The sequence below is a fragment of the Strongylocentrotus purpuratus genome, unplaced genomic scaffold, assembly GCF_000002235.5.
Source record: "Strongylocentrotus purpuratus isolate Spur 01 unplaced genomic scaffold, Spur_5.0 spur5_scaffold_6, whole genome shotgun sequence".
In the NCBI taxonomy this organism is placed as follows: domain Eukaryota; kingdom Metazoa; phylum Echinodermata; class Echinoidea; order Camarodonta; family Strongylocentrotidae; genus Strongylocentrotus; species Strongylocentrotus purpuratus.
In genome coordinates, this window is record NW_022145612.1 from 48,153,130 (window position 1) to 48,166,428 (window position 13,299).

The 13,299-nt window shown below is 35.1% G+C and overlaps 1 protein-coding gene across 1 annotated transcript in view; it reads right to left on the bottom strand.

Moving 5' to 3' along the window:
• The window catches only part of LOC586332 (A disintegrin and metalloproteinase with thrombospondin motifs 9), an 84,555-nt gene that overhangs the window by 36,673 nt on the left and 34,583 nt on the right, over positions 1-13,299 (bottom strand). The window contains exons 6-15 of the mRNA XM_030972122.1: positions 11,929-12,036; positions 10,374-10,583; positions 9,532-9,649; positions 4,758-4,894; positions 3,644-3,761; positions 3,054-3,149; positions 2,559-2,725; positions 1,930-2,056; positions 1,064-1,190; positions 121-328 (exon numbers count right to left, since the gene is read on the bottom strand). Of these exons, the coding sequence (XP_030827982.1) occupies positions 121-328; positions 1,064-1,190; positions 1,930-2,056; positions 2,559-2,725; positions 3,054-3,149; positions 3,644-3,761; positions 4,758-4,894; positions 9,532-9,649; positions 10,374-10,583; positions 11,929-12,036 (1,416 nt within the window). The remainder of the gene's footprint in view (positions 1-120; positions 329-1,063; positions 1,191-1,929; positions 2,057-2,558; positions 2,726-3,053; positions 3,150-3,643; positions 3,762-4,757; positions 4,895-9,531; positions 9,650-10,373; positions 10,584-11,928; positions 12,037-13,299) is intronic.

Sequence of the window (13,299 nt, forward strand, 5' to 3'; positions counted from 1 at the left end):
GGTCTTTACCTTTAAAAAATGTAGTAAAGAAACCTGTACACGAACAACACCTATCTGTAAAAACACCTTTCTTGACTCCCTTGGGTGGTCTTTATAGACAGGTTTCACTCATGTACTTACCTGTGACCATAACGAATACTCCCATCTGTAGCGACTGGTTCTGCATGAATCCTGGCAATCGATCGTCTCAGGGGGGCGCTCTGCAGCATTACAGTAAACATCCGTAACCTGAGAGTATTCTTCTCCTTTTCTCTTCTTTTTGATGCATTTGATCAATCTGGTTTTCTTACACTGTTCGTTGCATTCAGATTCTCTCATGACGTGCCATCTAATGAGGGGAAAGAAAAAAAATATCCGCAGTGATGATTATTATAACAGTTACTATTCAAAGGGCAATTCAACTTCATTATGAATTGCTAAGATAAACTAGAAAGAAAATAAAGTAAAGCACAATAGACTAAGAATGATTTGAATTTGAAAGGCAAGATTTGAATATATATAAAACTTTTTGGAACTTTCATTTTCTACATTTTGGTTTTGAAAGACTTGAGGATTTTGTATAAATCTAATGATGTTTTTTGCTTTTTTAATATTGTTATTATTATTATTAGTAAAGGCAAAATACAAGCAAATTATGCATCAAAATATTAAAACAAATACATGCAGTAAAACTACTTTCTTCCCCCCACCAGTTCCAAGTACAAGTACAGGCGAATAAACATGAGGAAATAAAAAATAAAAAATAAAAAAAAAACTACTTTCTGGACAAATACAGCATCATCATATTTCAGGTGTCCCAATTTGCCTTATTACAAATACTGATAAGGTTTTTATATATATTGTTTTATTCTCTAAATCAATATTTATTTCAAGAATTAAGGTATAATCAGCATTATATCTGCTTTGAAGATTCAAATCAAATTTGAGCTTCATGACAACATAACCTTTCACTAAACAAGATCACAAGCGCACTACACTTACAAAGGTTTTATTCAATGTTTTAAACCATGATTTCTTTCAACTTTTTTTGTAAATTCTGGGGAAAATGAAACAAATTTCTTACCGAACTATACATCTTGTATTGCATTCTTCTTCAATAGGATCAGTGGGCCTTGGGCCTTCACACATGGAGTCATCTACTACTCTGTTATCATTAGCATCCATGCATCGGATAACCCTTCGCTTCATACCTACAAAGATATAAGCAAGGGAGAGAAGGTAAATACAGGATGAAGTGGATATATAACCTTGCCAGAAGATGTCTTAAATTTTGACGATATTCTTCAATCAACCTTTACTTTTCTGTACATTTCTTTACTATGATCCAACATCTGCTCTAGATTCTATTTCTTAAAAGAGATAGGATTAGGGTTAGGGTTACCAACGGGTAGACTTAGGGTTAGGAATGATATTAGGTTGTGATTGGTCCAAGGTAGAGGACTTTGGTTACTACAAGAAATTGCCCACAGAGCAGTTATCCCTGAAGCATATGGCGTATAAACTTTCCTAAACACTGTACCTCCTTTCTATTACTCTTGACATATTTCCTTTGAGTATACAGAGTCAAAACTTAATAAACTATCTAACATTAATCAGTACAAAGCATTGACTGGTCCTATCGTTTTTAAATTCTTTTTCTCTCAAACACATTCAATCCTATAGCCGATGTCACAGTAGTGAATATACAGAATAATCCTTGTTCCTTCTATATTTTCTGAAAATACAACTCTTATACTGCTGTAAGTTTGAAATCCTCTCTTTAAAAAGTTTGACACAACCTACACAGACGTTTTCGACTAGTCATAATAAATTAATTTGTGTGCTTTTGTTCCCATAGCAACCTACTGCCACATCATAAACTAAATAAATAAAATAAATTGGTGATGATAAGAATGTACGTTATTTAGCTGATCTTGTACATGTACATACCATAACAGTCTCTATCACACTCTGTCCATGGCCCCGATCGATCCCATAAATAGATCGGAAAGTTCGTGTGTGGCACGTTGAAGGAATACGACACATTGGGTGGATTTAAATCACCTACAGATAAAATCTAGGTAAAAAGATAAATCAATCATTGTAAAATCATTAATTCACAGTTTTTACTTGAATGCATGTGTATTAATGTAACCATCAATTCATTGCTTTGGTTTAAATCTTTCATAAAACATAGTTCGGATAGCAATTGCTAAAATTCTACAATTAATTTGCTAACAACCAACAAAATGTATTCATTTTTTTGTTTTGCAAAACAAGGGTCTGTTGTTCAAATGGAACAGTTGTTCTAGCCACTTGAAGGTAATGTAACCATTATATCAAAATGTACTTAAATTGGCAGACATTAGCGGACAACAATCAATCTTGTAACGATTCAATAACTACAATTATCAAATCATCATGTCAGTCTATTTGGACTTATATTGCAAACAAAACAAATCATATTTTTCTTTCAATGCTAAAGAATCAAGAGTTTTTTTGTTTTTTTTGTATTATCAGTGTTTCATTCTTTTTGAGAATATTAACGTCATTTCAGACTGGTTACCAAATATACTCACATATAAATTAATTGCCCTCTGTATTTTGTCGTTGCTAATGATGGTCTCTACCGCTCTGCTTGAACCGCTATATTGTAGTACAGTTTTGTTTATATGGATCTCTCTGGCATACATGCTGACTATAAAATTACCATTGAGAATAAATTGATCCTGGTCATTGGATAAGGCTGTAGAGAAAAAAATAAAAAATAATTGAAATTAGTACGGTTTCGTTAAATCATACAAAAATATTTTACCAATTACCAGTAGTATCAATTGATATGAAGGCATAGTGATACTTCATGACATATCTACATCATGCAAATCTTAGGATATCTACCTCTTAGAGATTAGTAGGTTAACTGCATTCAGGGTCTCTTTGCAATGTTCCATATTTTCAAATGCACCCAAATATTGTCCAACTAATTAAATATTTTGCTAAATCATAACTGTATAAAAACAGGGCACAACGTTTTAAATTATATGTCAATTACAATATTGTTTTGTTTCACTTACCAAGATAATTATCATCCTCAGCTCTGCCATTAAATGAATACTGTTTTATTTCAATTTGTGTTGATCCTGATGGTATAGTGATGATTTTTGTATATCCTGAAATAGAGAGAGAGAGAAAAGAGAAATATGAGATTAATCTACACAAGATCAGTACTTAATATGGTATATAAAATTAGAGGATTACAAATTATCATTTTTGTCTTCAATTAGGTGTTTATTGTTCAACATCATCATCATTTAGCATTCATCTTTTTTCCCACCTATGAGGTTGGACATTTATTTTTTTGGAATAAACGGGACATTTGTCCGCCACATCATCACAGAGACATTACCGCTTCAGCCAGCTTGAAGAGCCAATACCTATAGTGATAACAACTTTTAAAATTTCATAACTTTCTCATATTTTGTCTGATTTCATTCAAAATTTAACCAGTCTACTTCTCTGATTTTTCTGCTTTCCTCTAGAGTAGTTTGCTATGAAAGTTGGATTTCCCTTTAACCCATAGCCTATAGGCACCGACTTGTTCCTGTACTATGCCTGTGGGAATAACAGAACACAGTAGTCGGCGGATTAATTGTTGATGACCTACCATGTCTGACGTGATTATACGTTCTTCTCTCCCTCCTACATGCAGAGTTATCTCCCCCACACACTCCGCATTCATCTCGCTTGGCGTTAGAGCTCAATACATGGTCACAACCGGCTTGCTGAAATTATTGGAATAGGGTACATCAAAATGTTGTCATTAAGGTGCTATTTAAATAAAAGTGTATTCATTCTATTTTCTTTTTCATTCATTTCTTCGACTTTATATACTGTATGTAATTGTAAAAGATCAATATTTAAATTTAAAGAGAAGGTTGAGTTCTGGGAAGAGGTGAAAAATAATTTGTGAGCATTACTCATTCTTATTATGCAAGTGTGGAAGAACATCAGATAAGACATGTTCCCTGAAAAGCATGGCTCTTCAAATGCCTTCATATTCTAAATATGCATGTAACATCGTAAAAATCGGGGGCCGGCTTTTTACGCCACGTGTTCGTGTAGTCCCATATACATCTTTCTGTGCAAGTGTTTGTAACTTTACCAAGACTTGGCCAAATTTCTTATCATTTTGATGATTCCAGAACCTTGCAATACACACAAATTCTTATATGCTAGATGATCAACCTTTTCTGGTCGATTCCACACCGTTTCCATTACAATGCAATCGCATGACCAGAACTCAACTTCATCTTTAAGTTTGTGCTATATAAAAAAGAATTATATCTATGTAAGTTATTCAACTACTTGTTATACACAAACATGATGTAAAATGGCATTTAGTGGATATTATCATCTCCTAAAGACATAATAATAACTTTTACAACGTAAGTGACAATGTATTTGTTGAATACTCATTTCAACAAATTAATTGAAAAGCTCGGTTTCATTTAGAATGATTAGCAGACTTTCCAAATATTCCACCTAAATAATAAACATTTTTCATTCATAAGAGGACAAAAAGGATGAAAAAACAGAAATATCACAATTTCTTGGGAAAGTAAATTTGTTACAAATCGATCAAACAAGTGATTAAAATCAAAATGAATTTGAGTGTACAAAGAGTGAACATAGATTTTGGCATCAAAATACTTCTCAACCAAAACTTATGAAAATAGACCTGCATACAAAATAAAAGTAGTCCGCTAGGAAAAACTTACCCTGCACTGTCCTTGTACACATATATCATCATTATCAGGGTCACACTTAGTCCCATCCCTAACCTTTTTCTTCAGTTCATAGTACGCGCTGGAATGACTAACACGGCAGTAAAGTTTACATCTGTCATGGAGTTGAACTGCAAAGAAAAGAAAAGAAAGAAAATAGATTATATCACTTGATGGAACTGACTTCATATTATTTACGATCAGTATTTTTTGAAGAAGAAAATTGATATTTCTGACAATGGGGGGGGGGGGGTATGAAATGATTTATATCATTGAGGAGTAAAGAAGATATTCTGTGATTGCCTATGTGAGCTGTTTAACATTAAATCTGTAGTGCCTCCAAATAGTGGAGAAATCCAAGTCTTAAAGGTACTATGTCCCTTTTGCAGCAAACCTCAAATGTTGTAGAACTTTGCAGGAATTATGAATATGTCATGTATGTCCTATCTGTGAAATTTAAACGTTAGCAGTGTCCTCACATTCAAATTATGCAAGGGAACCCATTTACTTGCTAGACTTCACTGTCAGACACTATTGAGTGACTGACTGGCTTTTTTTCTTCTTTGGTAATGACATACACGAAAAGAGTTATAAAGGGTACATGAGCATTTGCCTACATCAATAACCCACTTCCTGTGATGGCCAAGATTAATAAACTGATTGAATCTTGGCGCAGCATAAAACGTATGACCATTCGGTACAATTGTCTGAAAATCAAGACTATTACTTTTGGGCTCTATAGCCCTAAAGTCGATTTGACAACTAATAGTCGTTATTTTCCCACTTGAAGACATTTCCAAGCCCCACCTTTTTAGGGAAGTTCTAAATTAGTATTATCTTTCAAATGCTGTTTGAATTTAACTTTTTCATTTTTTTGGCCTGCAAATGGAACATAGTACCTTTAATAGACAAAGGGGAAAAAGGAGCCAGAACAAACAAAATCCCTTAGTCATCGCATTCAATCTCCTACAGGGACATCATTTGAACAACCATGAAAATATATATATATCAGCTTGTGCTACGAGCAACAAAAATAGAAATCTAGGAAAACTACTTTTGCAACATATGAAACTTGTCTCTTGGCGGCCCTCTATTCAATCCATGTCTACATCACTTTTATGATGACCTTTATGACCTTTACCAAGAGGTCACAAACACATCTAAATTGTTCTCTAGAGCAGCAGTATTGGATGTTTCTGTCAACAAGGAAACAATTCTTCCAAAATTACTTGTTTCCTTTTTTTTTCTTTTTTCTATATTTGGTATGCCCACACATATTCAATAGTAAACAAATGCAGCAAAGTATGAAAATCAGTGACTTTTACTAAGGACCCTTGGTACGAGTAACCCATTACAAAAGACACCTGTTCAGTTCAGGCTCAGATTGCACTAGGGGTTCATTCAGACAACTACATATTTATAGTGTACACTGACCTTCTACCGAATCAATGCTTATGTCTCTTTAGATTTCAATTTTTTTTGTCTGATTCTGCCCGACTTCAGTCCTATACTTGATTTATTCCTCAAAATCTATATTCCATTTGGATTCTATTCTATATTCTATCTAGGTGGATTTCATATAATTTTTTCTTTAATTTCATATAACTTTATATCCTTTCATTTACATTTCATCTTCATTTAATTCATTTTCATAAAATTTCAGAGTTCTGTCATTGAGTTGCACAAAATGAAAGTTATCTTCTTCCAAATCACTTTACATACTGTATCGACCTGAGAAAAACATACATTCAAATAGAGAGCTTATACTTATACTAATACTAATTAGTACTACTACTGATAATTAATAATAATGCTTAAATACTTAGATATCCAAACAAATAGTTGAACTGTCACTTCATCAAGCTACAAATGCATATCCACAAATTCTCTTAACATATGAATGCAGCCTCCTTTTACACTCTCCACTCTACATTAGCGAAGTGTGAAAAGCCTCGTCAGACATGCCACACAAGACATGCTCCGCTCTTTTCAGTTCAACAGCCCCCACAGGACGGGAGAAAACAAGTCTGCTCAATGCAAACCCGTTCTTGAGGAGGTGAAGATGTTGATGCCAAGGTTTAATGACATGTAACACATGTTTTCCGCTATGGTTTCATCAATTGGTTGGGCCTCCCTCATAGTGGATGTGTTTGACGATTCCAATTCCCATAACACTCTTTGACTTTCCAAATCCATTTCCGGTTTCTTCTCTTCAATATTTGTCTTGTTTTGTTAGGTGTGTGGCTATTTGACCGTCTTTTGGAAACAATACATGTGGAAGTTCTACATCTTGACAAGGAAGAAATATTAGCTCCCAGGATGATTCAGGTGAAATCTGTGCCCTGTACGACATGAGCCTATAGTCCCTCTACATCTATGTCATCCAGTCACTTGATATGACCATTGACTAGTGTTCCTTTCTGGCATTGCTACATCCTTTGTTTGGAGCCATAGGGGCATTAACTCTGTGTTCAAATATATGAGATTAATAATGCCCTTTTAGCTCCAAACAGATGATATAATAAGCATTTATGAATTTTCCAGCAGTAACTGGCAGAGTCATAGAGTGGTGAAGTGTGACGTCATCAAAAATCTATTTTTAGAATTTCTCAATTTTTTCTTCATATTCCGAAAGAACATCAAAAATAATGTCCAAATGTCGAGAACCAATTGAGTATGTTAAGTATTGGTTGAGATATGACCATCTGAATGAATATATGTCCTATGGGAACTCAGTGTTATATGCTCTGGCTCCTAACCATTAGGAGCCAGAGCATATAACACTGAGTTCCTATGGGGAGTATATTTATTTAGATGGTCATATCTCAGCCAATACTTAACATACTCAATTGATTTTCGACATTTGGACATCATTTTTCATGTTCTTTCGGAATATGAAGAAAAAAATTGAGAAATTCTAAAAATAGATTTTTATGACGTCACAGCTTCGGTACTCTATGTCCCCTAGGCTTACATTATTTATAAAATTGCCCTGAAGAAGAATCATTAGCTGTCCAGGTCAGGGAGAAATTATGAACCACTTAAATCGTTTCCAAGACTCTCAAACCATAACGTAATTGACTAATCATTGTGAAGGCCATTCTTAAGAAATTGTCAAGTTTCTAACAAGATAGGCCATTGTAATCCCATGCATCATGCTCTAGACTATAGCATCATTGTACTCGCACACCAATCCCTGACTAATCCCTGACTAATCCCATAGAGACGGTTAGCTCCTAAGTGTCAAGGATGATATGACGGGCAAGATTGATCACCTAAACTATTTAAGGCAACTTAATCCTAGTCCTTTGTTCACAGTGTCAAGACCAATCACCTTAATTTCTACACTGTAATTACTACTACAGAACCTACAACCATGATCCTGCCTCTATGATGTACTATAATGACATGGCTGTCTGGATAGATGTACAGTCGAGGCTACTCTAACTGTATAAAAACTCCCATTATTAAAGACAGAACCTACACCAGTAAATGGCCTATAGTGAAATCATCTACTCATATCCCAAATATATTCCTTGACAAGTTATACCATGTCATATGTATGATTGCATTACTTGACAGAACATCTAAAATACTCCTTTTAAAAATACCTAATTCATTCATTTTCCATAGACAAGGAATAAAAGAGAAGATTGTTCTGTAAAATGAAGTTACAGAGGCATTTTTACGTGATATCAAATATTCAAAGAATATAAGGAAAATTACCATCATTTCAGCTTGTAATATTTTGTTATGAAACAGGAAAAAATGTGTTTTCTCGTTAAATTTGACATAACATATCCTCTATGTCAATAACCTTCCTAGCGTTCCAGAAAGACTAAAATCAGCCATTCTCAGTAAAAACAGGTAGTACACTATTTCAATTCTGGGGCATGTTGTGCTGCCTTAGGCACGGGAAGGGGGTTAAGATAATGTGTCCTCAGTAGAACATACGCAGCACATAACCCGTCAATCAAACATACCCAATTAGGAGTAATCTCCGAAAACCATAAAAGCTTCCTGAGACGAAAGTTGATCACACCCTAACAAAATGTGTCATTGTCCTTGCGATTGTTGCCGAGGATCATCTCCAAACAAAAGAGGAAAACACTGCGACGACGTCATGAAAGGAAGGGGCCTAGCTAGCTCTCCTTTCAACAGTTTGGTGTTTGCTGAAACATATGCCATGATGTACAAAATTCACACTATCATTGTGGAATGAGACACAGACTTCTCTTGTAGAAGAGTGACAATGGATCATTTGCTAAAATCAGTTGCAAATTTCCAAAACCAACAAAGAAATCAGGACATAATTTTAAATGAACGGTAAAAGGTTAATTTGAAATTTCGTTAATCAGAAACCTTAAGATTTCCCATATTCGATTTAACTTATGATGATATCCCCAAATTTTGCCCTCCTCAAGCCATGAACAGTTTTAAGAAGATGATTATCCTACAATGTGATATAAAATAGGGGAAAAGCTTTGGAATTCCGAACAGGCTTCAACTGATGTTGTATGTCATCTTCTTGTTTTATCAAACATTCAATTCTCTTTCCATTAAATAATTGTGACCATGTACAGCTTACATTCAACAAAACACCTTCTGCTCTAAATTCTTTCAAAAACTCCAGTCACATCAACAAAACCGACACCAGACCAACACCAGAATGATCAAACAATTAAGTTATCAAGTATCAAGATTTTGTTGGTCAATATGGAGTCGGTTTGGCAGTGTGACTGAAGTGATAACTGATGCGATCTCTCACCTCCTTCATATTTAGGTACCCATCTCACGTTTGGAGGAACTCCATTGATTGGTGGATTGCTCCCATTGAACTCTGAGCACTGCTTCTCCCTGAAATCTTGGGAACCCTCTGGGCAATCCTAAAGGAAAAAGTAGGAGAAACAATGTTAATGAATGCAGAAAATATTTTTTAAATTATTTTAAAATGTATGTATCTTTAAAGGGATCGTTTAACAATGTTAAATCTGAGATACACGGCCCTACGTGTTATCAGTGTCTGTGATATGGTGTAATATTGAAGCCCTAAAAAAATTGCGCTTCAAAATGATCAAGAAGTGCCTCAAAAAAGTAAAAATCTTTGAGTGACCGGTTTTACCATACTCATTTTCCCAAATGGACTGTAGTGTAATGAAAACCGTCAGGCGAACGGTTTTCAAAATTTGTAATTTCAATCATAAATATGTTGATAATCAGACAGGCAATCGGCTTGTAGAAGTAATGGGGTTCCTGACTGACCTAAAGGTTTATAATTATCATTGCATCATGAGCTAAATCCAGAATTTTATTTCAGAATCTGAGACAAAGTTACCGGATCCCTTTAATAAGCACAACTTTACATTGTGTTCCAAAATCGCATGCATGACTGAGTTATTATTCAAAAGTAAAGTGTGTCCTGTAATGTTTTTATCTCTATTATCAGTATTTCAGGAAACAAAGATAAAGGATTTACTGCTTTGTGATTTGATCATAACTGAATGAATTTTAATGTCAACCTAAAAGAGTAATTTCCAATTCAGATAACATTTTCATAAGATTTCAATACAAATTTGTTATACTAATTCTGACAGACTCATAACCATATACCTGTGTGCTACAAGACCTGAACCGAAGCCTTCGTCCAATGCAGTATTTCCCTCCATTCCCTGGGGCGGGGTTATCACAGTTCCTCATGGCCTCTTTGACCCCGCCCCCACAAGTCCTGGAGCACTCGCTGTACTCGCCCCACTTGCCCCACTGGCCATCGATCACCTCTGTGTGTTGCTCCTTTTCTCGACACTCGCCATGGGAGCACCACTAATGGAAGAAAAGAAAAGAAAAGAAAAGAGGGCATGACTTTTTCATTCAGCTTCTTCTTCTTCTTCTTCTTCTTCTTCAGGATAATCTGCCTCCTTCACTGCTGAAAATTCTTGCAGATAACTGTATTTTCAAAGGCAAATCTTCCAGTCTTAATTCCATGTTTTGAAGAGCTTCAAAAAGAGATTTAAACAGTCTGGAAAACTAATATCACTTAATAGTAAAGATTTACGAGACAAAAATAAATGTTGATGACCTTCATAATCAAACAATAAAAAACAATTGAGTTTATAAAAAAGTACTTTCTTTTTTGTACAACTTGATTAATTTTGAAGAATGAGTAAATTATCATTTCTTTAAGGTGCAATATTTTCATTCACACTGATAACAAAATAGATGCTTAATCTGCACATTAAACATACATTTTGATGGTAAGTTCATGATCTAGATGCAGAATGATAAGAGATAATTTCAAGGTTGCTTTACTTCACCTACAACTCAATGTCAAGCTCAAGACTTCGTAATCAGACATGAAACAGATCATTACATTTGCTATCATTGAAACCCATCAAACTTTCACTGAGCTCAATGCCGTATTAAACATCATGCAAGATTATATCAAAAGTACGAATAATGTTTGACATGCCCAACAAACAGTTCTCACACTGTTTCACATTGCTACACTTGAACCCCTAAAAAGATCAAAGTTTAAATCAAGAGCCAACGTCCCATGAGCCTCTGCTGGTCACAGCTGATTTGACGCAGACAATTGCTCCTCTATCTTTCGGAAACATCCATCTGGGAGAGGTCCCCTTAGGACCATGCTCTTTGACTATTAAGTGATGGTCCTATTTGATGGCAAATTAACATTCTCACTGTTTTAATGGTATCTTCATCATCCATTTACAATGGTAATGGAACACTGGAGGGCAGGGATCACGAGTGACAGATTTGCTGGGGTTGAAGGATACACAATTTTCATATTTTTCAGTCTCTTTAGATACGAGGTCATTCGTGACTTAAGTGCTCCCTAAAATGTATAGATGTTAATGACAATTAGAATTGTTCTAAATAATGATTTTAACAAACTTGCCCTTAAAAATGAATTAGTGCCATATAACAAATATTCTTGAAACAATTATGCACATTAACTTTTTTTACAACAATCCCAAACCCAAATAAATCATGAATAAATTTTTCAACTTTAGTGACTTTACAACATTACAAATTGATATTATTAAATAATGAATAGTCAAATGACAACTTCAAACACTTGGTTTCAGTTTCCAAAAGTCAAATCAGAGATTGAATGCAAAAAAAAATTGGGTAGAGTGTTCACACTTACATGATGGCTGCCACAGGGGGTACCATCTGCCCATGGCATGTGCTGTGTCCGACATCCAGTCTGAACACCTCTTGAATATCCTGTGCACCATAGCCTTTTACATGTTCTCTGAAATAAATAAAGAATAGAAACATAGTAAGGTATATGCAGTTAACATTATGATTCGTATCTAGCTGCACTGAGTTTGAATGTCTTGAAAAGGATAACAGTGCTGTTAAGTACTAATACTGATCAATGATAATCTGGTCAAATATTGTGATCATTTATGTTTCTTGAATGTTATCTGTTGAGAGCCAGAAAGATGTTAGTTCAATTCTTTAACATAAAGTTATTAACACCTTCTGTCTCTCAACGATATATTTCTGATATCAATACTTTGGTAATTCAATTCTTCTTGAAATAATTGATCATTCTGTCAGCTTGTCAAGGCATGTTTGATACTGACAACTACATCATTACATGCTGCCTGAGAAACATCAACACTGGAAAAAAACATCTCACAAAATTAATTATTCAGTGCCAGCTTAATTAATTAGCCTTTAATCATCTTTGGCAGCTTGCTTTCTTTCGCAATCCAAAAGGAAAGCAGTATAGAGTTCCACCCTTCTCCTGCTTTCAACACCGGTCAGTCATTCATTGCACGCCTTGCTTTCCCAAATTTGACTGTCAGCTCACAAAATTGGGTGAATTACAGTCTTGCCAAGCATAAATACCAAAGAATTGGGTCTGATATGGGTCCGCATTGTCTCTGGATAAATAAGAGGTAAAGTGCCTCTATCATTACTGTCAGTTCAAGTTTGGGATCCTTCCTCTGAATAACTCCACGTTGCTTGAGTCGAGAGAGAGAGAAAAGGGGACTTTTTCCTCATAAATGAGGCAAAATTAATGCCCAACTTGGCCAGATGTCATCTTGTATGCCTTAGGGCTGAGGGAGATTGATTAATGCGCAATTTACTCTGCCATAATTTGGAAACTTAGCTATCTATTCAAAAGTTTTCTCATTTTTTTCCAGGAGAGTGACAGGGAACGAGAGAAAATACCAAGATTACTGGAGATTACAGGAGTGTCAAAAGGTCATTGACCTCAAGCCAATCAGATCCCTGCTGAATTGTGGGTAAGGTCAACCCGGGGTCATCAAATCATTTGTAACCCACAACCCCTGGGAGAGTTCGTGAAACGGTTGCAGCAATTTTCATATTTCCTGAGCTAGAGACATATTTTTGATGGGAAGAGGAAAGAAGTGGTTGGGTACATCCATGTCTCTTGTTTTGCTGAAAAAGTTTTCACCAATGGGATGTTAGAAGAGCTGTATTCTAAACGTCTGCATGTTATAGGCTGCCTGATCAAAACATGAGTGAAAAGTAGCGACAA